This window comes from Barbus barbus (genome assembly GCF_936440315.1).
Source record: "Barbus barbus genome assembly, chromosome: 17".
In the NCBI taxonomy this organism is placed as follows: domain Eukaryota; kingdom Metazoa; phylum Chordata; class Actinopteri; order Cypriniformes; family Cyprinidae; genus Barbus; species Barbus barbus.
The window spans coordinates 26744742-26772028 of record NC_136745.1 but is presented as its reverse complement, the minus strand read 5'-3'; the positions used below and the strand labels follow the sequence as shown (position 1 = coordinate 26772028).

Sequence of the window (27287 nt, the reverse complement as noted above, 5' to 3'; positions counted from 1 at the left end):
AATGTAATTGTAAGGTTGTGAGTGTATTTTTATTTGTATAAGTATTATTATTATTATCGGCAATCTCCATTATTTTCTTTCTTTCTTTCTTTCTTTCTTTCTTTCTTTCTTTCTTTCTTTTCACCGAAAAGTTTAAAATTATGGCTCAGATGTAAAGCTAGTGTTTTACCACAACAGCAGATGACTGTGCATAATTCCATACTGCAGATCTTGATTAAATCGGTGTTTGTACCCAAGGTAGCATGATGAAACTTAACCAGTGAAGACAAGCAAGGTCTATTTTACTTTAACTAGAGAGCAGGAACATGGTAAATAAAGATTTATATACAGTATCTGGCTCAACATGGAAAATTTTGCATGGCGTGACAGATGCTGAACAGCTGAAACCCCTGGGAGTTAGGACCGCCTGGAATGAGAGCAAATCAATGCAACCAAGCAGGTGCGCAGAAGAATCAGGGCACAGGGACACTCGTGGCTGGTCGCCTCGGCAGCTAGAGGTGCACTTCGGTGGCTCGCCTCGACGCAGATGGCACAAAGTGGCAGGCAACTGCTTGACCCTCCTGGTGCTCTGCTGCCTGGAGGTCCCACAGATGCTGGGTAGCAGCAGCATGGCCTGCAAACTTGACCATGGCAAATGTGATGAATGCACCAGCTCTTCTGCACACAGGCTACACCTTTGCAAGGCCTCCATGTTCAGTGTCAAGCCCTCAAAATCTTCCTGCCAGGGCAAGTATAATCCATCCTCCGTGTGTCCCAAATGAAATCCTTTTTCCTCTACTCAGCAAAGCTCCCTTGTTCCCACACTCCATCTGTCTGTGTTACTGGCCCCGAGCTGTTTCTGAAGTCATCCATTTGTTTGAGAATACCAATTTATCAAGGAATCAGAGCTCACATTGATCACCGGACCACAGGGTGCCAGCGAGTAATCCGGTTCCTGCATGCACACGCACACGCGCCTAGATTACATCCTACTGACCTGTGTGAAGATAAAGGACTGGGAGCTAAAAAAATATTACTTATTCACATTCGATCGGCCTCATATTAGCTATGTTTCACTCCCCTTGTTGATAAAATGGAGTGAGCTACGTTTTAAGGTTTTCTCTCAATATATCAATCCTTAATAGCCTAGATGCCTCATACTGTAGGTAGATCGAACACCCTAGTTTACAGAAGAATTTGCACATCATTTCATGAATATGCAATACACGGTTTGCACTAATACTGAATTTAAAACAGCTTCAGCGGTATATTAATGAGACACCAAAAAATGACACGGGTCAATAAAATTACTGTCACCAGAAATACAAACCCTAAGATGCCGAGTCTGTTTAGCTTTAAATATATTGACGCTCGGTTATTTTGGTCAATAATCCTATCTGAGGCCCATCTTTTTCCTTGGCACGGTCTGCATATGAAAAATGAGAAAGAGGTGAGGACATGCATTTTAATCAATTCGCCGTGGCTTGTCTTAGAGACCCACTTCTCTGTGTAGACACAACTGTCCTAACATTAGACGCTGGTAAGTAATCGGGCATAATTTGTGTTAAAATGTCATATATAAATAATATGAAATATGCTTAATTTGGGCTCTTTAAGCAAATTGTCCTCAAATGCAAAAATAAAAAAGACTGCTATTAGCGTTCCTACACAAATAAATGAAATGCATACAAATTAAGATTAAGCAGAATAAAATATATAACATGCTTAAATTTCATTGCGCAACATAATGCAACCGATTTTTAAAACTCATGTTTAATCTCCATGTGACAGTTTTGAGGTTTTTAGGATTTACTGTTTGTATAAGAGACAAAAATTCTTCTTAAAGATATTGGTAACAAATGTCATTTAATAAAACATCAGCATATAATTTTTTCAGTGGCTTTCTGTGTTTTTCTGTTGCATCTGAATGAGGTAGCAGGCTGGTGGTACCTATCCCTTGCACCAAGTCGAATCAAGCAGGCTAGATTCGGTAGATGTCAAGGAGACGAGTGTTTCTGAAGGATGATGGACTTCTAACAAAATGCGTTTGATTGATGGAACTGGAGTCTGCAGTCTGGTTCTGTTCACAAAGTGAATCAAGAGCATGAAAAATTAATATGTATCCAAGACATACATCCTGGCATTTTAATGCTTTGATAATGAGCTGCTCTACATATTTCTCTGGCAACCATACATGAAAGTGGCCACTGAAATCATGCCATTTGGGAGAAACGTAATCAAAATGACATTTAGATGAAGCCTCAAAGTGTCATGAACAGAAGTGCCTTTGCAGCCTGTCCGTGTTCTGGTCACAACTGGTCGCGGATGAATAAACACTAAATATAAATAGCTGAATATGCTATCATTCTTTTATGTTATTTAATTTTTTTTTTATTTGATATATGATGTGAATTTGAAATTGTATGGAAAATGTAATATATGATAATATGATATTTTATATTTTATATAATAATAATCCTGTTAAAAAAGTAACTCTAAATGGCAAATCCACAAATATTTCAGCAATAAATAAAATAGAATAGTTTCTGATTCTATGAGTTGTATAGAAATACACAGTTGTCTAAGGGGCTGTTTACACCTGGTCACTTCATGTGTTTTTTCTGAACGGATAGCTATCCGATCGTGAACATACCAGGTGTAAATGCCCTCCGAAACGCATTCGAGACATAAATCGGATATAAATCCAATCGCTCAAACCACTTCAGGAGGTGGTCAAACTGGACAAGTGTGAATGCATCTGGCTCTTGAAACCACATATGCTGATTTTACTCCTCCCAAAATATTAAGATAATAAACGTGTGAGAGCGTTTTATAGGCTATATGGCATGTTATAGTCAGATATGACAGCGCTAATGGAACAAGCATCACTGCGGATGAGTAGCTCAGTATCTCTTCAGCAAGCCGACACGCAAACTGCCGCGAATAAAACTGAAAGTAAGTCGCAGACGCTCAACACACAATCATCTTCATTAAAAGTAGTGAGGCTAACCTATCTTTCCAGTGCTGATGCCGCACTCTCTCCTGTTGCGGTCTCTGATATTGAAATGAGCTGATAATGAATAAAATGCAGTGCATATCCATTGCTTTCATTGACGTGAACTCCATTAAATTTGCATATAGCGTGGGAATTGAAGAACGGATTTATATCTGTTTTGCGAAGACACATTTATGTGGCCAAATATAAATGGAAACGTTTTAACAAATCGGATAGATATCCGATCAGAGAAAACGCATGAAGTGACCAGGTGTAAACAGGCCCTAAAATGAATCTGTCCAGCTTAACAGAAATTTGGAACATAGTGGACAATAAGAATCCTATAAAATGTAGTTTACTTTGAAAGTGAGGTCTAATCTTCAGAAAGAAATCTTCATCAAACCTTCAGCACCTGTCGATTCTGCTAGCGTGTGGATTACTTCTATTGAAGAGAGCGCATGCATATTTAATTATCTTTTACTTTGTGAATCTGTATTTCTTTCTTTCTTCGTTTTTTCAAGAACAGTTGATTTCGAGTTTCAGAATCACATTGCTTGTCAGAAAAATGAGACACATCGCCTTGATAGCCAGTTGTTAGCAAGTGCTTTTGAGCTGGGTGTTTGAAGTTCCCCCACAGAGTTCAGAATACTTTATCCAGAGATGCAATCATATGTGACAGCTATTGATCCATCCTCCAAATCAGACATGAGACTTACCGAACATGTTAACAAGCAGCAAATAGCTGTTTTAATTGTCAGAGCCTTTGAAATCCCAGTCAGAGTGTTCTGCGGTGGGTTTTCATTCAGAACTTGCGTTCATACAGAAAACACTTCAAATGAGTCTCCAAAAAACGTCCTGAAGGACATATTCTTAGTGACTGTTGGATTGAAGGCAGTTATGGATATTTAATCGGCAATAGGTATCTGCTTCTCATTAAAAAGTGATTTATTCCCTTTTATATATGTTAATTAAAAAGCTAATCTGATGATTTCAAACCAATAGAAGCTTATAGAAATTTGCTCTGTGTACTCAAACCAGCAGGATATTTTGAAGACGTAGACTGAATTAACACACAGAACAGCAATATTTGGTTCATTTTGGTGAGACTCCTGATTTATATCATTCCCTGTATGTGGATAATGTGAGAAAAAAAGCAATCACAATGATTGTGTGAAACCAAAACTATTATTATTCTCTCTCAATTTTAATCAGTTTCTAACACATATTCAAATTTCAAGTTGCAGCCTATAAGTGAACATATATTATGTACAAACACAAATTAGGAATGAACAACAGCATATTTATAAATTAACATAAATTAAGAAGTTCTGTAAATGTATTTATTAATTTCATTTTTGCCTCCAGTCCCCAAAACACAGCTGCTTAACACACTGTTCTGGAGCTTTCTTGTATGACACATTCCTAGATCTTCCAGGGAAACAAAGGAGATTTTAGTGCTTTGACTTGACTTGCCAGATCAATACATTGTCTCCTCAAGACAACTATCAATGGCATTTGAAGTAGACTAAACACAGGTTCCCCTCAATATCAGCTCAAAGAGTCCACTCTTCCCTAAAACTCTCTTGGCTATGACGGATAAACAGATGAAACCAATCAAATCCCACCTGACCAGGGCCAGACATGAAACAGGCAAAGACAGAAAAGGAAAAAAAGGGCAAAACTGGCATGGTAATACTAAAAATGTGTACATTTATACTGCCGCCAGTTTAATTTAACTCGGTCTTAATGTGGCAGCTGGAAATAGGTTCCAAAAGCCTGCAGCACAAAATCAGTTATTTGTTTAGCTTGAGAGAAGCCAACTTTGCAAATATGGTTTGGTTCAAGTGACCGTCCCAATATGATTACTGATGTCCCGTGGAAGGTCTTTAACAAGCATGCAAGCAAAAAAAAAGCTTTTTCATCCCAGTCGTTTCATTTCTCGTCTGTTTTTATTCCTTTTAAACTCAAGCATTCATGCATGCTGGGCCGAGGATGAGATGACTTGCTATGATGGTTGAGATACAGGCATTGCTTTGATGCAGTTGTGTCATATTACAACTCAGAGTGAGATATTACGCTTAAATCAGTCAGAATATTGCGATGAAAAGGGACAACAGCTAAAACTGCTTGATTTTCAGGATGTCTCAACATCAACCAGAGACTCGCAGTCAGTCACTGACACGTGTTTCATCTGAAGCACAGATATTATTTCACAATGTCATTTTTTTCTTTTACACTAAAACCTGACATGATATATTAAAATTGAAACAAAAGCAGCATTGAACAGTGTCAGTCATGCAGCCTGTTCTCTTGGTGGCAATTAGCAAATATTTTTGGATGTAAGAATGTTTTGCACCTATAAAAAGGTCAGAATTTTGAGTAAAATGTTTCCAGGGAGGATTCTGATTGGGAAATGGAAAACAAAATGTAGTGCAATTAAACTGCACATTCATTACTGATAACTGAATAAAATAACAGGCAGTCTGATTTAATGAAAATGCATTTTACGCCGCGTCCCATCACTTATGCTGTGTTTATAACATTGTTTTACATGCTCCGCTTGAGATTATCCGAAAAGCCAACCTAGCATCTGTTAAACCACTAACAGCAATAACAGCTATGCTCTGCCAAAGTGAAAGAGAGAGAGTGAGCATTTAATATCTTAGGCTAAACCAACTCCACGCATGTTTCAGTTCTAAACACTGCGCTAGAAAACAATAACAAAAATTGCCCATGAATGCACTTAGGGAAAGTTTACATTAAAGCTCTTACTCTGAAAGTGTATGGGCACTGTTAAAACTGTAATCTTATTATATTTAGAATGACTAAAATGGATTGGTTTATTTGAGTTTATTTTTTTTTATACATCAGATTAGATCTTAGAAAGGCAAGACATAAGCTGGTCACATGAGGCCATATGCTACACATCAGGAAATCTCTCAATGACTAATACATTACTAATGACGCGGCGGCAACATGCTTTTAGCTGGTAAAATGGAGACTCCCTGAGACTAAATCGGTTAGACTGCACAGTATATGCATGAGAAAATCTTTGCATTCAAAAGCAAAATGGACTCCATGAAGGTACTGTATAAGCTATATGACTTCATTAATCAGCATATGATTCAAGATTAACATTTCCGTAAATTAACTTAAAAGCAAATCCCATGAATGTGGCATTACAACAGCATCCATTCAGAATGTTTTCCTACATTTCTGAAAACATATGCTTAAAAATATGATTAAACTGAATAAAAAACATGCAGCTATATCAGTAATACATTATTTTACACTACCATTCAAAAGTTAAAAGGAAGTATTACCTTATTCAAGAAGTGACAGTAAAGACTTTCTACTTCAAATGTTGTTGTTTTTTTATAATCATGAATAAAAATCCAGAAAACAAACATATCACAGTTTCCACAAAAAAAACATTGAACCGCTGAAAAAAATAAAAATAATTACCATTGATGATAATAATACTACTAATAAATGTGTCTTACGCAACAAATCAGCATATTAGAATGATTTCTGAAGGATCATGTGACACTAAAGACTGGTGTAATACGCAGAAAATTCAGCTTTGCGTCACATAAATAAATTCCATTTTAAAATATATTCAAATCGAAAACAGTTATTTTAAATTGTAATCATATTTCACAATATTACAGTTTTTACTTCATGAGGGCAGTCATGATGAGACCACATGACCAAATAGATATTGGTTGCCCTCCACTACTAGACATTTTGACTTCTAGAATAATGAATCATGTCTAACCATGACTAGCACTTTTCTATAATGGTAATATCACATAATGCAATGCAAACAGAAAAAAAAAAAAACACTGCACGTAGCTTGTTTTGCAAGCATCTTCATTGGCTGCTATTTTTCATTAGTCACCTGGTGGCCAGACAAAACATAATGCAATTGCTACCAGTTTTCCACCAGTCCAACGTCTGTGAGGGTTATTAAGGATGTAAATCAACACAATGCTGCATGAGTATAGATCTATATATAACCCTTATGTAATTAATCTTACTTATTTGGAAAGAAACAGTGTGACTCATGCAATCACGAAGCACACCATTACCGCAAATGAGCTTTGTAGTGCATAATACTTACCTCCGTACAAAGACAAGACTCAACACTTTCAAGGCAAAGCTAAATATAATTGTATTTTACACACTGCGTGTCCAAACGATTCGTTGAAACTGAAAAAAAAAGAAGTTTGTTTGCTTAACAAACACGCAAGCACCTGGATTCCACGGCGGCGCTGATCCCAAACATACAGTTTAATGCATAATACTGTTTGATGTTAAGTACAAAGGTTTGACCGCCTGAAGGGACAGTGGAGATTTCAAAATGTTAATTGCATGAGAAGTTCCCTTTTCCCTCTGCCAGCTGTTCGGGAGGAGGGAAGCACAGGGTGGTGGCAGAGAGACAACAACATTTATGCTAATTCGGAAACAGCAGAATGGAGTCTTCAGCCAATCGGCCAGAGGCCGTGGCAAATGTGAGCCGCTCGGAGCACAGTGTGGCAAAAATGAGCAAACTGTACTGGTGACCGTCTGATAAAGAAAGCCCAAGGAGGCGAGGCAAAAAGGAGCCATAAAACAAACGGCCTCCTGCTTCATAAATAACACTAACATAAATGTCACATGAACTTTATTTCGAAAGCGGGCGGTCTAATAAAGACGCTGTTTCAAAAAAGTCGTATCCTCTGCTTTTCCACTCGCTATTACTCAAGACGAGATGACACGCGAGACCTTGCCACACAACCTTTCCGCGCCATCTAAACCCGCTACACGTCACCTTTTCCCTGGGTCTGCCACCGGTACTCTCTGTTCTTTCTCTCAATCCCCCTTTCGTCTTGCTCTCTCTCTCTCTCTTGTTCTCACTCTTTTCAAATTGAGACGACAAGATAAGCGATTGCCACAGCTACAGCTGCCTGCTGCTCATTGATAAAACCATATCTAATCCGTCTTGGGCTCCCTACGCCTCCGATGCACTCCTCTCACAGTCTCAGAGTCTGTCAACAGAGAGGGGATCTATCTCTCTTTTTGAACTCTCAACCACGGCGTAAGCTTTTATCAGTGAACTTTTGGGCTAGGAAATGGGGAACGAATGAGACGGTCGACTTGTGTCCTCGTCGAGCACACATTGGGGGTCCCATAGCGCTCGAGGAGACGACGTCAGCCATTTCTCTGCCGCTTGACGCCACCTCCAACTGCTCTTGTGCTGCTGATTATAAATAAATGACATGATTTTTTATCAATCTGGCTTTTGCACAACAGCAAATAATCTTGGGATAAAAGTGCATGATGTATTTTTCATTTTAAGCAGCGTTGGATTGCTCATGTTTATTCATGAGGCTGTCAGTTTGGAAGCTTTCAGGTTTTTCAGCTCGTGTTTTGACAATAGAATAAATGATAGATTTTGTGTACAAAGAATGGTTTGCTTGAATGGATGAAGTTGAAGTGAAAAGAAACGAAGATTGACTTCAGAATTCCCTCTCGGATTTCTGGTATATCATTTGCTGTCTGTTGTAACTGAATCACCCGAGAGCAATTTAGCCTCCAGATAGAAGGGAAAATAAATATATTACCCAAAAAATTAAAAAAGGTGTCCACTTTGCCAATTGACCTAGTTCCCGAATGACACGAACGACGTGCTCCCATTTACAAGGCTGATTTTATGAAGCCTGAGATGCATCCATTGCAGAATATTAATGAGCCACAGAGCAATCACTTAGCATATGCAAATCACTGCTAGTGTTATAATTTGTTCCTTTCTACAAGATGATGCACAAGAGCGGCCCATTACCAAGCTTGTTGTTATCTTTCAGTCAATGAAAAATAGTACACAAAAAATTGCAAAGTCAGATATGGAATTATTAGTGTTTGGACTGTGGTGTACAAACCATTCATGTCAGGAATATGACATTTATAATATACTAATCTGTACATACCCCTAAGCCTAAATATGACTGTAACATTTTAAAACATCAAAAATGCATTACTAGAAGAAATAGATCACCCAATAATGAAAATTCTGCCATCAGTTACTCATGTTGTTCCAAACCTGTATGAATTTCTCTCTTCTGTTGAACACAAAAGAATATACTTTGAAGAATGTTGGTAACCAAACACTTCTATGTAAGTCGATGGCTACTTGTTAACTTGCTACTGTAGTTGGGGAGTAACTAGCTAAAAATAACTTTTTACAACTTTCATTCAAAAAATTAACAAAATTGTAACCTATCATTGAAGTAAAGCAATTAAAAGTGGGGGGGGGGGTCTCATTGTGAAATAAATGCTTTCTCTAGTTCATGTTGGTCACAATTATTGGCACCCAATTATTGCAACGTCCTTTTCCCAGGGTAACAGCTCTGAGTTTTCTCCTATAATGCTTGATGAGTTTGGGGAACACCTGATAAGAGATCAGAGACCATTCCTTCATAAAGAATCACACCAGACCCTTTAGATTCACAGCTCCATGTTAGTACTTCTTCTCTTCACCCCACTCATTTTCAACACGGTTCAGGTCAGAGGACAGGGACAGCCATGGCAGAAGTTTCATTTTCTGTTGATTTTGTGTTTGTTTTGGATTATTGTCCTGATAGAAGATCCAACATAGAATTTAAATGAAAACAAAACATTGTGGTTTTATGAAATAAAGAAAACAAATAGGATGTTGCTTTCTGCCATTTGAGTTTCCTTTCTGTGAACAAATGAAGCTTGTCACATAAATTAACTGAAACTCAGCATATATAGGCTGTTACGTGTCACACTGTTTTTACCCCTTGTTTATCTGTTAACTAAATCAAAAATATTTAAAGAATGTATTCCTTGTATGTATATATGTACTGCAGATTATAATGTAATATAATATTTAGTATTACTACTGTACTACTCTGTTCAAAATAAATTAAAAGAAACCGAGCATAGTAGATGTGTTGGGTTTTTTCCTGTTGTACCGAAATCGTATCGAACCGTGACCCCCGAAATGATATATATATATATATATATATATATATATATATGCACATGCACACACACAACTTAAAAATATGGTGTCAAAACATTTTATATGGAGATATGTGTTTGCTTTCATTGAAAAATTATACTGTCCAGTTTATCAGATGGATATATTAATATGAAAAATAGGGATATAAATGCATGGATACAGCTCGGTTTGAGAGAACATGTTGTATTATCATAGACAGCAGGCCGGTTCAACAACAACTAATCTAAGAGCAAAGACTGGCCATCATGTGTATGTAAATAGCTTGGCAGGAGTAGAGCTGAAGTAATGCATTCATTCTTACACAACACTGTGAGAGTCATAGCTGTGCTGCAGTGCAGAACCCAAAGACATTTGTGCTTCAGCCAGAGACGCTACTGTCTCATTTATGGACCAGACAGAGAGACTATCTGCAGGTGTATGCAAGCGAATTTATTTCACTCCTGCACTTTTTTTCTCAGATTTGTGTTGCCTCAAACAACATGAATAACGTTATGGTAATTCAGCCATATTATTGATGTGTTAGCCAGAAAGTGATGAAGAGATCTGTGCTGATTACAGTCCCCCCACGGTTTCCTCATGATGATACCGAAATGAACCCTGGAATCAAAGGATCCACCAGCCGCACCGGACCGTCCTGCGATATTTCAGATACAAGGGCTTTACATCCCCGGGTTACGGCAAGAATCAAACACAAAGACTGCTTCATCTGCCATATGATGAAGAAGATCTACCAAGTGTACATTCACAAAGACCAGTCGGTCATACTAATGGCCGTGCAGTATAGAGTAGCCCGGCAGTAAATACTAACCAGCTCTTTTGCGCCTCATTAAACAATAACAACTTGAGCAAATAAACACCCTCCCTAAACAAGCATTATTTGCTCCGCAAAGCACTATTGCAGAGGGCAGCATAATGTTCACTTAGCAGCAATGTACCCTATAAACTGTGTGCATTTCAGATCCTGCACCAACGCGGATTTAAAAACAATCCAAATCAAATATTTCTAGGGAAAAATAGAGATTTCTTGGATCAGATCTAAATGAATGGATAGCACTTGAGCGGGAGTAGATGTCCATTGATTTGAAGCATGAAACTAAAACCTTATGTGGAAATTTGGAAATTTTCTTATTAATAGTTAGTAAGGTAGTGGTTAAGTTTAGGTATTGGGTAGGATTAGGGATGTAGAATAAGGCATTAATATGTGCTTAATTAGCACTAATACATGGCTAATATTCTAGTAATATGCATGCTAATAAGCAACTAATAGATGTAACCGTAAAGATTTTTTATTTAAAATAAACATTGTTCTTTTGTACTTTCTGCTCATCAAATAAAAAAACCCTGAAAAATTTAACTTTTTTATCACAAAAAATTTAAATATTTACTGATATTATTAGAATTCAACATTGATACTAATAAAAAAAAAAAAAAGAAAAGTTTTTTTTCAGGCACTAAATCATCACATAGGAATGATTTCTGAAGGATCATTTGACACTGAAGACCAGAGTAATGGCTGCTGAAATATGCTTTGTCATCACTGGAATAAATTACATTTTAAAACATTAATATAAAAAGCAGTTAAAATTGTAACAATATTACTGTTTTTACTTTGTTTTTGATCAAATAAATGCTGCCTTGGTGAGCATACAAGACTTCAAAAATAAAGAAACAAAAAAAAAAGGTATATATATATATATATATATCTTACCAACCCCAATCTTTTAAACAATACTGTGTAAATCAATGATTGCGAGAAAGATGCAACACAATGGCCAAAGACACCCATCTGAATGAAGGAATCTGTGTAAACGTCATATAAAAACATCGCTCAGCAGTTTATCAGCCTTGGCTACATTGAGGCCGTCACAGTCGTGTCCTCTGCCTTTTGCCCGCTCAGCTGCAGAAAATGTGCAGGTAAAGGACAGTGGTCAGTACTTACTGGACTCGGGGTCAGAGTTGCCATCACCCTCAGTGCGGCTGTTTGGTGAGGTCTGTTCGTAGTACTCTTCCTGAGGGAAGCCCAAGGGCAGAGGCTGGGTGGTGCTGGCACCGCTATTGGGCTCCTGCTCTCCAAGCCCGCTGTCACTGCAGCTCTCCTGAGAGCAGTCTGGGAGGTGAAAGGTCACGCGGCGCTGCGTCTGCTAAAATACACAAACACACAAACACACAACAGTCAAGCTGAGCAGGCAGTGGCTTCAGGCTTTCAGAAAGAAACAGGAGACTTCATTTTGAATAATTGTTCCTGTGCATCAGAGTCACAGCTCTGGACCTGCAGCTGTATGTGTTTTAAAATGAAAACATTCAAGATGTCTTATTTACTCCCTGTAAAACAAACACATACATGTTATCTTAAAGGTGAAGTGTGTAATATTTGAATCATTAGTGTCACCAATGGAGTAAAAACATGACTTTTGTTAGTGTAGCCTGTATAGGCTGGTGGATTCATTTTAAATCAGTCATATTAAAACACAACTTGATTAAATATTCAGAGGATTCAATATCGTTCAATAAAAATAAAATACATAAAATAAAAAATACATGGGGAAGAACAGGCTAATAAATAAAATAAACCAATAAACAAACAAACAAAATAAATAAAATTAAATATAATGAAATAAATTTAAAAAAAAAAAGTAAAATTTTTGCAATTTAATAAAACAATGTGATTGTGAAGCACATATAAAAAATGAGTTATTATTTTGCTATATTGTTAAATATCAATCAGAGGAATAAACAAAATCACATAAACTACTGAGTATTCAAAACTGTTCCAGTAAAAAGGGGACAAATTTAAATAAAGAAATAAAGTCCAGGAAATGTAATACATTTAAAATGATATACATTACTTTTTTCTAAACTTATATAAAAACCACATGATTGAGCACATGAAGCACATTTCTCGATTACCTGAAAAACTAATTTTTAGAGTTTAGCATAGCTGGAGCACATGAAGCACTTTGTTTTTAACCTGAAAAACACATTTTGAGAGTGTAGTGTGCCGCGTGGTGCCAAAATGATTATATTGCCAAGTATCATTGGAAGGAATAAACAAAATCCCATAAACATAAACTTCAGTTATGAGATGACTGTCAGCAAGAACGGCAAAGTATCATTTGATCCATTTTAATAAAATGGTTCCCGTCACTACTTGAGACACCGGTTCTACTCGGCTGCTCCGCTGAATATCGAAGCCTGGGTATCTCCCTCTAAGCATTGTGTTTCTGATTGATAGAGACTGCCCACAGTCATGCAAACTAGTGATTCTTTTTCACAAGGCTCCACTGCTTTCGACCCACTGGCCCAATTTAGACGGCGGAGGAGGATGTGGATCAAGTAGCTTTAACCAGGCAGATCTGGGAACACTATGTAGATTTTCTTGTTCATAGGAGGAGAACCTCTGTCTCTTCGGGGCTGAAACTGGTATGTAAGGTGACCTTTTTATGGTCTCTTAATTTGGCGGTAACGGGCAAGCGCAGCCTTTAAAGCAGTCCTTATAAAACAGGGTACCTTTCTCTTCTTCTTCATCTAATATCACATTAGACTCTAATATGCCAATATCAATTTATTTGCTTTTTCATATTTATTCCAAGGATAGCCAGTGACATTATTATAGCCAAAATGAAAGGCAAAGCAATTTAATTCACAAAGCCAAATTCACTGCAAAGAATAAAAGCCACGATACTGAGATACTGATGTGATTGTGTTTGCTTTTACGGCTCTGAGTATTTCATTTATATGAGTATTCATATTTGACTGGAAATAAAAGATACCTAAGATATATCCATGCACTATAAATATCAAATACGCTTTCTATTAAAACTCCAGTTGGAATTAAGAAAATATGTTCTGCGTGTATTTTTGTTTTTATGTTCTTAAAGCACTGCACAAAGAAATCAAGAATCAAAAGTTAATCATTACCACATGCTCGAGCTCTTTTTCACAAAAAAAAAAAAATCTTGGCTCTAATAAAAAGCATGTGTTTCCAAAAGCAAAATACAGTTATCCAAAAGCACTTACCATTTCATTTAAGGACTATTGGTGGATTGACAAAATGAAATCCTTACAGTTGGCATGCTGAATGCAAAGCTGTGAAGGTTCATTATAGTTTGTGTTACTTCATATTCAAAACTGCGAAATCAACAGAAAGTTGTCAAAAGTATCAGCTACGGTAATAACCATTCCTTAGAAGCTGTGTACTTGGTTTGTACACTTTTTTTTTTGGTTATAATTTAAATACATTAAAATAAAGTGTGACCCATATGCTTTTAGAAAGTTCAATTCTCACTATTAACAAACCATGAACTATGACTTTTGCCTCAATAAACTCCTAATTCGCTGCTTATTAATAGTTAGGTAGTTGTTAAGTTTAGGTACTGGGTAGGATTAGGGATGTATCTTATGGTCATGCAGAATACAGTATGTGCTTTATAAGCACTAATAAACAGCCAATATGTTAACAATAGGCATGCTAATAAGAAACTAGTTAATAGTGAGAATTTGTCCCTATACTATAGTGTTACCGGAATATGTACATCTCAGGGTGTTCTATGATTTTCTTTCTTTTGCCGTTCATTTTAAATGACCCTGCGGATCAACAACTAATTACAAATGAAAAAGAACAAAATATTCCATGTAGTCTTTAATTTAGCCATCATAAAAGCTGTATGGATAAAAGAATAAGAAAATGCTGATTAAAATAATTTTAGATGGCGTATATCACGTCACGCCGCGGGCATCCCAAATGTAAAACTCTCCAAAGTGATATTACTTAACTTCATGTTAACAATTAGCTTGAAAACATTCAACTTATTTAGCATTTATACATGACAGTGAGAGTTATGAAGATCTAAAACTGCTAGTATTGCTGTACTGTCATCAGCTATCTGAGGTTAGTCAGTGTGCTTTCACAATTCAGCTGCAGAAAGCAGCTTCTGACCTTCTGAGTGTGATGTTAGGGGGTTCATCTCTGATCTGAGCTGACAGAACAACAGATTGTCGCTGGGGAATTATGCTATCTATAATTCAGAGGCCATTCAGTCGCAATAAGGCATAAACTGAACTTTTCATGATCCTGTTTAAAATAAACCATACATTAGCTAGCTTGATTTGCATCTGTAAAACAGTTTATTTGCTGCTTTTGGAATGAAAAGTAACAGGCATATGATCACCAAACATGCTAATGAGAGCGTGTCTTGTCTCCTTATTTGGGAAAAGAGGCTAGCTGGATTCATTAGATGCCTGGAGTCCAAACACTACTGGTTTGAATCTTGAATAAGTTATCAGTAACTGAATATGAGACGTCAAAAGCTATTTTATCTGATCTTATTTCCTTTTCTCTCTTTTTTTTACTGAATACTTAATCACGATCTGATTTGAATCATCATAATGCCCCTTAAGGGAAATTCATTGCAATTTAGTGCCGTAATGATGACAACAGTCAGCTGTCCAGAAATGTGCACAAATATCACTTTAATGCTTCTAATTGCTGTGCTCATTCCAAATCTACTGTCATAATTGATTAAATACAGCTGTCATGGACATTTCAAGAGAATTTACAGCCACAAGGCTCCACTCTCTATTATAAGTCTAAATGGACTGCAAAAAGCAGATGAAAAAGACACAAGAGCGCTTAAATGTTAACTTGTTTACATTTCTTTCAATGCAGACCACACATTTGTGCCTAAATTGTACATGCATGATTTTGAATGTCTGAATACACATAAAAAGTCTTCAAATCTAAAACATAAACCATTTTTACTTATTTAGGCAAGTATACCTTTTCATGAACCACTTGACGTCTGGTCGAAACATAAAAAAAAAAAAAAAAAAAGTATTTGCAAACTGAATCCAAATGGGAGTAATACCTAATTCATAGTAACACTTCAGTTTAGAGACACATTTTTACTATTAACTTGTTAAAGCACATATTAATGTTTCATTCTGCATGACTATATTTTAAATCCCTTATTCCCAAACTGAAAAATTACCTAACTAACTATTAATAAGCTATTAATTTTGGTAGATGTCACAGGATTTATGTTTTGGATACTGCATGTTTTAATGTCTGTCTTAACATACACAAACGTCTGTGTGTAATCTCTCTCGTCTCCACGCGGGTTAAGGTGTGTACATATTGTGAAACATTATCACTTGTTTAAAGACCCATGCCAGAAATCCATAAAACAAACACAAGCTGCTAGAGGAGATACCAAGACCAAACAAAGCCTGTCCAACAGGATAAAACATCGCCATCAAAAGTATGTGCATAGAGATAAAAAAGAGGTGAAATAAGCCAAGTTCTGTAACAAGACAACTCCTGCCAAAGCCCCTCGCCGGTGGCGACCCAGACAATGTGCAGATGGGGCTGGATTCCTCACTGAGAGAATTAGATGGTGCTTATATTAACATGAAGAAGAGGGAAGAAGAACATCAGCCACTCTGCTCCAGAGGGAAGTCACAGATCAGTGCACTGCCATGTCCTTTCTTCCAAGAAGAGTCACAACATCACTGTTATTCAGAAAGAAGCCAGGTATCTGTGGACCACCACCGCATTTGGAATGACAAACAGTCGCTGTTTGGGATTTACAAGCCAAAGCTGCACGTCTATATAGAAGCTATAAAAACAAGCTGTGAAAAACCTAATTCCCTCTGCGTTGTTTAACAAACGGGATCTCAGTTGCTGTGATTTGAGATTTATCACCATACTGGGTATGTAAAATGTGGTTTAACTTAGCAAGCATTTGCTAATTTTCAAGAATAGTACTAAAAATAAAAATAATATTTACTTCTGCTAAAAATATAATATAATATAATATAAACATGCATATTTATTTATTTAAATATTATATTATATTATTTGCAGTAGTAAATGTAATTTTATTTCACAATATGTTTTATTTCTTTAGTTTTATTTTTTTTCAAAACAAACATGCCAACTTAATTAAACCACATATTACACAGTCAGTGATAATATAATATAATATAATATAATATAATATAATATAATATATTTTAAAATAAATGTTTAATTCAGACAGGACACATTAAAAATTGAAGAGTAAATAAAAAAAAGAAGAAAAAAAAATCATATAAGTGCTGTTCTTTTTCCTTTTGAACTTTCCTTTTAAACCGGATTAAAAAATCATGGTTTCCACCAAAATACAGAACAGCAAAACTGCTTTTAATATTGATAATAATAAAACAATGCTAATTAGAATAATTCAAATTATTTCTGGATATATTAAAATAGAATGAGTTATTTTTTTACGTTTATTATTATTATTATTATTTTTTATTACTATCTCACAACATTACAGTTTATAATGTATTTTTGATCAAATAAATGTAGCATTAGTGAGCATAAGAAACTTCTTTACAAACATTTGTAAATTAAAAAATAAACGTTAATGTGTATTTTTGTCAATTTTACACAGACACACACATATATATATATATATATATATATATATATATATATAAATATAAATTGGTTCTCTAAAAGCTCTATGTATTAAATATTAAAATATACCCTGAATACTCATCTTTGGAAGGGTGAGCTAATAATAATCCCATGAATAGGCTAACAAATATGTGAGCGCTCACGTGGAGTGACCCAACGAGCTGCTGCAGTCGCTTCCCATCATCCTGGCTCTGCAGATGCAGGCAGGGGTGATCTCCAACAGTGGAGTACCGTGAAATAGCATTATAGTTAATTTTCTCGTATGCTGCTGCTCATGAACCAGTAAGGCACCAACAGCCATCTCTCCAGATCTGCGCACAAGCTCAGGTCAGAAACATGAGCCGCCTCTCCTCATTTTCACTCGCTCCCTGCAAATACACTGCACATTCAAGACCTGAATACACTGATATGCTTGATTTTGAGACCGGAGAGATGTTGTTTTAGCCCTATGCTTTGACCCAAGTTCAACAAAACCACAAAAGCAACCAAATGAATCATTAGACGAGCTCTAAACCAAACCACATGTGTTTTTGCAAAATGAATAAACGAGGTACGTTTTAAAAAATACAAATGCAAAACAGACAAACGACCAGCGAGTGCAAAGGTCAGCGACAGACTAGGTTCTCATCAGCTGAAGGTGAAAACGCTTTGTCTTCATTCTCATTTTGTTGCCAAAGGGCTCAGTGAAGTATGTGAGTAATGACATTGAATTTAGAACAACTGAGATTAATTTTAAGAACATTGCTTTCATGGTACCGCCGCTCACAGGGACAGCAGGTTATGACTACACCTCAAACGATTAAAAAAATACACGGCAACAGCGTTCGAGGGATTTGAAGTTGACATGGATGGCCGCCTCGAGAGCAACATAATTAACTAAATGCCGAAGATTACAGATCGCTCTAATCATAACTTTGTGCACGCTGACCCTGGGTTAGCACTTCATGATAATGAAAAGATCACCCATGCTGGGGCAAGCACTTCAGAAACAAAAAAGACAATCTCCAACCCTGCCGAAAGCCCCTTCCACGCATCAAGAACACTGATTCACCAGGCATTTGCAAGTGACATTTGCTCAGAATAAATGGCTTTTGATGGAGCAGAATCAGAAAATTGCTTGTTAAATCTGTTGCAATTCTGACAAGAGCTGATGAAAAAAAAAGAAAGAAAAAAAAAAAACTGATGAAAAACAACTGTCAATTCATTAGGCATGTGATGGCCAAGGCACTGAAGTCATTACACTCTAACTATCCTGAAATTTTAAGCAAACCAGAGGTGACAAATGAGTGTGAGCCATTCAGAAGAGCAGGATTTTTAAAAGTACTCAATCATTAAAGGCGCCATGGAAACAAAATTGGAGTTCTGTGGCTTTCAGTCCATCTCTATTAGCTTTGACGCCAAATACACTGAATTTAAATGTTCACAAATTTCAGATATATGTATTTAAAATCACAGGCTTTCTCAATTGCTCCTCAGGCGCTGCAATGACAAAAAAAAAAAATGGCTGCCCACTGCTCTGTTTGTGTGTCTACAGTGTGTGTCTGTGTTCACTACTCACTGCTGTGTGTGTGCACTTGGGTGGGTAAAATGCTGAGCACAAATTCTGAGTATGAGTTACCTTACCTGGCTACATGTCATGTCACTTGTGGGAAGAAGAAGAAAAAAAAGATACTGATGACTCAGCCTGCACTGCACAGTTTTTTTGTCCAATCAAATGGCTTTCTAGAATGCCCCGCCCTCTAATAAAAATAAATGTCAAGCCCTTCAACAGGCCCTGCTCGAGCATTAATAAGAGTGTCAACATGGAAAGGAGAACTGCTCATCAAGCCATTTCACTTTTGAAGAACCTGATTCATGTCATTTCTAGAAACTGGATGCACTGGATAACTGAAATAGTTTAAATATTTTATGCTCAGCAAGGCTGGATTCCTTTGCATTGTGATTTAAAAAATTAATGAATCAATCAATAAAATAATATATTTTAAAATATAATTTATTCCTGTGATGTAAAAATGAATTGTGTAACATGATCCTTCTGAAATCATTCTAATATGCTGATTTCATGCTCAAGAAATATTTATTATTATTATTATTATTATTATCAATTTTGAAAACAGTTGAGCTGCTTAATACAGTAGTTTTTGTGGATAATGTTTTCCAGTTTTTTTTTTTTTTTTTTTTTTATGAATTAAAAACAACAACAACAACAAAAACATTTAATTGATATTTAAAGCTTTTACGACATTATAAATGTCACTTTTGATCAATTTAATGCATAATTTCTGAATTACTGACCCCAATAGTTTGAAACTACCATTAATACTACCATGTAACAAATGTGACACTATGTGTGAAAATGCATTTGTGCCTGAAAACATTTTAGCATAAAATACTAGTGTCGTTTTAAACATCAAAAGAGAAGGCGTTCATTTAATGTGTTGATGCAAGAATTTCATAATATCAAAATAAAAGTAATACAATGAAATTCTGTTTAATTAAGTGTGCAGATAACTTCAGGCACAGTTTTTTTACAAGTGCAACTTGCGACAGCTCTTCTTAAGAGAGGAGGTCAAGATCACTGCCCTGAGCTCAAATATAAAGTAAATTCAGATTAGAGTTTAAGACAGGCTCCTGTTAGTATCTCTGTAGCCCAGACACTTTGGCAGTGGCGTTAAAGGGATTAGGCAAAGACTGTTAATGAGGACAGTTGTCCTCTGCTCCAATTATTGTCCAGTAACAAAGCAACATGTGCTTTCGACAGCCTCATCCAAACAGGCTACGAAGGAGCTCACCTTGAACTATATTTATGGAGTTGAGACACAGCTCCCAAAATTAGACCCGTATGTATTGATAAGCCACATCATACGTATTTACCTCCGCGAAAGTGTTTCTATGGGTTCTGCATGATGTGTCTGATTATGTATTGATTCGGGTGGTGGAGCAGAGTGAGTCTGCAGCCAGCTATGATTACAGCATTAGCAGGTTGACAGAGCTTGTGGTGGAATACATTCTCTGCTCTATGTGAACCTCAAATCAGGACTTCACAGGCAGTCATTGACAGAGATGAAGACTTTCGTGCATGTCACGGGGAGAACTGCATATCAAATGAAGCATCAAAAATTAACAATAAATAGTGACATGCCTCCAAAACGAGAACAAAAGATGCCTGCAAGGCAGCAAAATAGCATTCTCTCCCGAGGGACTCGGTAATAGCTCAGGAAGAGATAACATTGTTTAATTTTTAATCACAGATTGTGTTTTCTTTGTTTCGAGGATAATAAATGAGCAATTTGATATTGAAAGAAAAGCAGGATTGGGATGTCGAAGTAGCAACAGTGATGAAGAGACGCCGAGGACCACGGGATGTGAGAATGACGGTTGCGTCTTTTGATCCGCTCGTGAGCAGAAAGCAAGCATTCGTGTCGACAAATCAACAAATAACGCAGAGGGGCCCACACGCTTTCGTAGCGGAGGTCAGACGCATTAGCAGAGCATACGGGACGGGCTGACTGATGTGGCCTGTCAGGTCTTCAGGTCTTCAGACAACGTGGCTACACAGTAGCGTGGGACAACGGTGGCGAAAAGCACCCCTTCAGACGCCACCGACGTAATTGCTTCTGTCGTGGAAAACAACTGAGATTCATCAAGGCAATGAAATATTTACACCTCTGGTATACCCATTTAAAACGAGATGTAGATCTCAACAGGCACATCATTATATCTTCTGGCAGTGTTAGAAGTGGAACGGCTGCTACAAAGTTTCACTTTGAGTTGAGCTCCAAGATAAGGACGGCCAGCTTTGATGTCTAGATGAACAATATGGAATGTGTGCTCGATGGTCTTAAAAAAAGCATATATTCTTGTTTTTAGATAGATGGTTCCATTCAATTTGGAAAGTATGCTAAGAATAAAGCCTGGCTTGGTGGTGTTTAGCCCCCTAAACAGATTAATAACTAATGCTTTCACAGTAGGGCTGGGCAATATCTTAAAATCGTATCTTGGTATTTTTAGGCCGAATGGCGACATACAATAAATATCTCGGTATTTCTACAAAGTGGGATAAATGTACAGTTTTGTCTGCACGCCATGGCTAAATTAAGCTTGCAAAGGACTTTATTTCAGGACAGAGGACATTTCATGCTGTTAAGGTTTTCGCAGCTGTGTTTCAAAATGTCTAACACTCTTTTTACTGCAGTTAAAGGTGCTGCTGTAAATGGTGTAAGAGATGTGAAATATTTCCACTTTTAGATGCAACCTAATTATGACAGATGAAATGTTTTTTTCTGCTCATCTGATCTTTTAGATATGAATAATCTCCAAATAATTTAACTATGATCTTTTGGAGAATTATGATTATTTTGATGAATTATAATGATAAAAATGATAAAAAAAAATAAAAAAAACATTGTTTGGAGGATATTTCAATCTGCACATTGTTTGGAGGATATGTATGTATGTATGTGTGTGTGTGTGTGTGTGTGTGTGTATATATATGTGGGGGTGGTGATAGCGCAGTGGATAAGACACATGCCTTTGGTGTGAGAGACCCGGGTTCGAATCCACTGTGAGACACCAATGTGTCCCTGAGCAAGACACTTAACCCCCTAGTTGCTCCAGAGGCGTGCGACCTCTGACATATATAGCAATTGTAAGTCGCAAGCGTCAGCTAAATGAATAAATGTAAATATATATATATATATAGATTGAGAGCTATGAAAACAAATATAGTGAATGTACTGTGGGAAAAAAAAGGAGGTACAAAAGCTGACAATACACTATCAAAAGGGTACCTTCTTTACCCCTAAAGGGTGCATATTAGTACCTTAAACTGACCATATTAATATCTAAAGTTTACATATTAGTGCCTTTTGCCACAGTGACAGCTTTTGTACCTTATTTCTGAGAGTGTAAAATAATGTGTAAAGCCACGGTTAAAATATAAACATCACAGGCTATTAAAGCACAAATAAAAAAAATGTAATAAAGTTATGCTCAGAGAAAACCACGTGTCAAACAGAACAGCATATCAGCGTACATATCTGTCGGAGCACTTGACATGGCAAGCTGTGTTAAACTATTTGTTATAAAGTGAATTTGAAGCATATAATATACAGAATGTCTCATGTTTAATACTATTTGGATCATGCATTTTCCCAACAGCAACTTGCTCCATGTTCTCACAAATTTTCAGATGCTCTTCCAACATCACACTACTGTATCAATATAAACTCTACTGTTCTACCCTATATTGTTTTTGAAAATATACTGATGTACCTTACAAAGTCGATACAGCACCCATCCCTATTTCATCCGATATATTGTCAGCAAAGAAGAATTTATATCTCATCCCCAACAAAAGCATTTCTTTAGCAGTTATTTGAAAACATTAACAACCTGTTCTGTTGGTCAGAATCTGCCTATGCTGATTTATCCGAACAAGGGAAAAATATATCCTATTTGTTTTACAATTATTTTGACAAACACAACAGAGGCCTGGGTTTGCGTGGCCAAAGGCAGACTGCACACGTCCATAAATACAAGTCATCGACAGGCTGTCAGGGTGGCGGGGAAGTCTCCCAGACACCTCTACTCTTGTCACAGATTGAATTGGTTCATCAGAAGGCATTGAGACATCTCAGCTAGTGAATTTATTGCCCTTGAATCATGCAGTTGTTTGAGAAGACAAACACTGCCGTGTGCCAATCCATCTTGAGGCTGAAAATAATAATCAACAAATTAATTAGCTCATTAGGTTAAAACCATGAATGGAACTGTGCTTTCACTACAGGGAGCCCTTTTTAGCGAGAGATGCATGTGCTGGAAGTTAATGTGAGCTTTGCCCTTGCACTAGGTGACCAAAATGTACTATTCAGATTTAATTGAGAGTGTAATGCGCATGGAAATTGACAAAAGATTGAAACCAGAGACGTACTTTTGAGGGAAATGCGCTGTTATATTTCAGATACTGAAGTCATGTTCAGTGTTAACTAAACCATGAAACAAAATCATGTGCACAATATGATGATGAACATGTGCTAGTCATAATGTGAAAGGCACGTTGTGCTGCTAAAACACAATAAATAACAAAAGCATAAAGGATTCTTATTTCAGAGACTCAGGTTTTCACACCAAGGAGAGTTCTCACATGTTTTTTTATTGCTGCACTTAAATTAATATAACATTTTGAATTATACTTAGATTTTTTACTTATCAGCTACATTGTTATTGTCTTCAGCTACACTCTAAAAAAAGAAATTCACTTGACTTATTACCACATCTTGCATGGTTGCAAGTTAACAATTCTAATTTGTTGATTTAATTAAACCTTTTGAGTTGCAAGCATTATTTTGATGTGTTCTGTTGATATAATAATGTTGATCATTATACCAGCTTAATATTGTGTGTAATTTAGAATCAAATTTATGCATTAATTAATTAAAAACGTGTACTGTACTTAATGAAAACTTAATGAAATTGTTTGAAAATTGGGCATTGGGTTTTTATTTACCAGCATGCTTTGAAGAGGACTAGATACAGAGAATACGTGTTGAATTAGGGTGTTATGTAGTAAATGAAAAGACATTTGACATTTAAAAGAGTTTATTTTATACTGAAGCGCTCGTTGTGTTAGGTAGTGGGTGGATACATGAAGGTATTGTTTGGTAAATTTAATGATAAATAACTTTAATTTAGCATTAATTACATTGCAAATGCTGAATAAGTAACATACAGTACAGAATATGCTACCTGTTGTTTTTAATTTAAATTAATCAGATTAATTGGTTACCACTCAACTGAAACAACTAGAATGTATTTATGCTACAAATTATTATAAACTCAATACAGTTTATTTGTTGAACATAATTATTAGTTGTCATAACGCACAAAAAATTATGCAAACTGTTGCTTGCTTTATTTCATTCATTCCATTCCATTGTAGTCAGTCAATTTTACTAAAATGAATGAATATGTTGATGTGTGGTCTAAATTTAAAGCATATTTTCACCAAAAGAAAAGAAAACAAATATTTCCATGTCACCATGATGTATTCTGGCAGTCATGCAGAAGAGAAACATAATAGAATTAAATCCAAATGATGTATAGTCTGAAAGACAAAAATAGGAATTCAAATCAGAGCTGTTCTTGATGATTCAGAGAAAAGTAGAAATCAGAATTCTGTCAGTCGAACTGCCAGCACAGATCTAAAAGTATACGTTGTACGATGTTGTCTTTTAATCTATGGCAAAAGGATGGGTCGATGACCTTGGCCTCGGATCTCCGGGCCAGTGTTTTCACAGGCCTTCCCCATGTATGCCTGGGAAGAAAATGTGGAGATAAGTGCATTTGTTGGAGTAGCACTTCAAAGAGCCGGAGTGTGTCTCAGTAAGCAATGGCAGAGAGGCATGAACCAGGCCTTTGATCATCCCCAGCTTTCTGATCATTAAAATATTGAATTAATAATTGATTAAAAACACCAGGGCTTAATGTGTTGCGTCTCAGAATCCCAATTTATTTCAACCTTGAAGTCACCTTTTTCTTTAAACAAATACGTCAAACAGTATTATTTTAAGATTGAGATACTACTATAGTTTTTATTAATATTAAATTCTAATTTTAATTAATTAATTTAATTTTTGTATTATTTTTGGTTACATTTTTGTCATTTTTTGTTGTGTCGTTTTAATCAGATTTTCTTTTTTTTAAATACATAATTTGTATAAATTTCCATTTTAATTTTAGTTATATTAGGACATAATTTTAAACTAAATAAAGTTTTTAGTTTTAGTTGGGGTTAGGGTTAGGGTTAAGGATTAGTATAGTTATTTTACAACATCAACTAGTTAATCTAAATGAATAAGAAATGTTGCCATGTCAATTAGCCAAAGATTTGTATATTTTATATCAGTTAACATTTTGTTTATTTCCAGTAACAATAAACCTCAAATTTATGGTTTTAGTTTTAACTTCATTAACCCTGAAATGTGTCTACCTGCAGCATGAAAAACACATTGTCTTCTGAGATTAACTCGTTATGCCATTTTGCTGGAAATCATGCAAACTGTGAGTTCATTTGCAGTGCCTTTAAATTGAGTTTCAGCAGTCAAGGAGGTCACTGAAAATATCAGACCAAGTAAAACATCAGTATTTTAAAAAATTGTGCATTTTGTAAATCCATAGCCATAATTGTCCCCATTCGCACTACTATTTTTTGCTTCATACCAAATTCAGCATAAGCCCTAATATATTCACAGCGAAGGATCCTGCTCAATAGTTTCTCAAATTAATGCTCATTCATATAAACTCACCATCCTTTTGGCTCCTCATTCCTTCATTTAGTATTCTGGCAGTACATGAATAAACATCGCAAGTGTGCTCGTTTAGCAAGCCATATGTTTGAGGTGTTTTAAGTACTCGAGCCTTACGGCGCAGTGCTGTTGTTTAAGATGTCCTTGCTGGGGTCATAGCCCTCTTGTGATGTCTGTGATGAGAAGGAAACATTCACTTTGGGCTCTCAATCCTCAGCGGACTACTTATTTAGTGTTGTCCTTCAATCGCTCTCTATCCCAAACCTGTCTCAGTGGATCTAGCGTATTGAGGTGCTATTATGGGCTAATTTCAGACCCACCACCAAGCTGGAACTGCACTGTTGATAGCTGGACTAAGCTCACACCCCAGGGAGGTCAAATCCCAGCACCGCTTTAAAGCTTATGTCTTCATAAAACCAAATGCTTTGGCCAAAAAAAAAGAAAAAAAAGAAAAGAAATTTGCAGTCTTGTCAAAGTAGCCTGGAATGTAGGACGAAACCTACGATGAGCATAACTTTCTTCAACAGTCACCCTGCTACGCCTGGCCTTGAAGAATGATGCTCCACGGTGTTCACCCCTTCCATAAAGCTAAAATATATTGCTTGCTTGCAGCCAAGCTCATGCCTCAGCAAAGACAAAGAACTCTTCGTTTTGCCCTTAGGACTGAACAAACGCAGACGGAGGGCTGCTGTCACAGGGACAGAAATATTTCCATATCGATCCTATCTGAAAAAAAAGGATGGCTGGAAAAATGTGGTACCATCATTATAAATACACCCATAACATCCTAATATCACAGCCAAAAATATTCTAAACTCTTACAAATGCAATATTGACGTTATAAAGGTACAATGAGACTAAAGATTTCTTAAGAAGTCTTTTCTTCTCTTACAGAACACTAAATAGCAACAGTGCCTTCGTAAACACTATTTTTTAATTCAATATTTATGGATATTTTCAATAAATATGTACTTATATGCAAATGTTACCCAAACATGATCAGTAACTTACAAATAAGAAAGAACACCCCCCCCACACACACACACCTTCAATGTGACTATTGGGCAGAAAAATAACTATAAATAAATAAATATTGTACTGTAAAATGTATAACAACAACAACAATAATAATAATAATAATAATTATTATTATTATTATCAGTAGTAGTAGTAGTATACAGAAGAAAGGTTTAGAACAACAAATATTTATGGCTGTCTTAATTTCTTTGCTTCACAGAGCTTTTATTTTGGTGGAACACCACACAGGAACACCTTAAATATGACATTTTATTGACAACAGATTTTTAAACGATAATCATACATCGGATCCTGCAGCAGCCAGTTATCTGTATTACTGTTTAATAAACTATTTAGTACCGATTTTTATTCTCAATTGAATTTCTGGATTTTGGATTTTGATTTTTTTTACAAAAAAAAAAACACAAAAACCATCACATTTAGTTTTAGTCCCAATGTATCCTACTGTTCTAAGATCAGTTCTCAGTAGATACCAAAAAGCCT

At 36.2% G+C, this 27287-nt stretch overlaps 1 protein-coding gene across 1 annotated transcript in view; it reads right to left on the bottom strand.

The window, feature by feature from the left end:
* The window catches only part of LOC306883000 (protocadherin-11 X-linked-like), a 169904-nt gene that overhangs the window by 50248 nt on the left and 92369 nt on the right, over positions 1 to 27287 (bottom strand). Inside the window, exon 5 of the mRNA XM_079438043.1 lies at positions 11941 to 12142. Coding sequence (XP_079294169.1) covers positions 11941 to 12142 — 202 coding nt within the window. The remainder of the gene's footprint in view (positions 1 to 11940; positions 12143 to 27287) is intronic.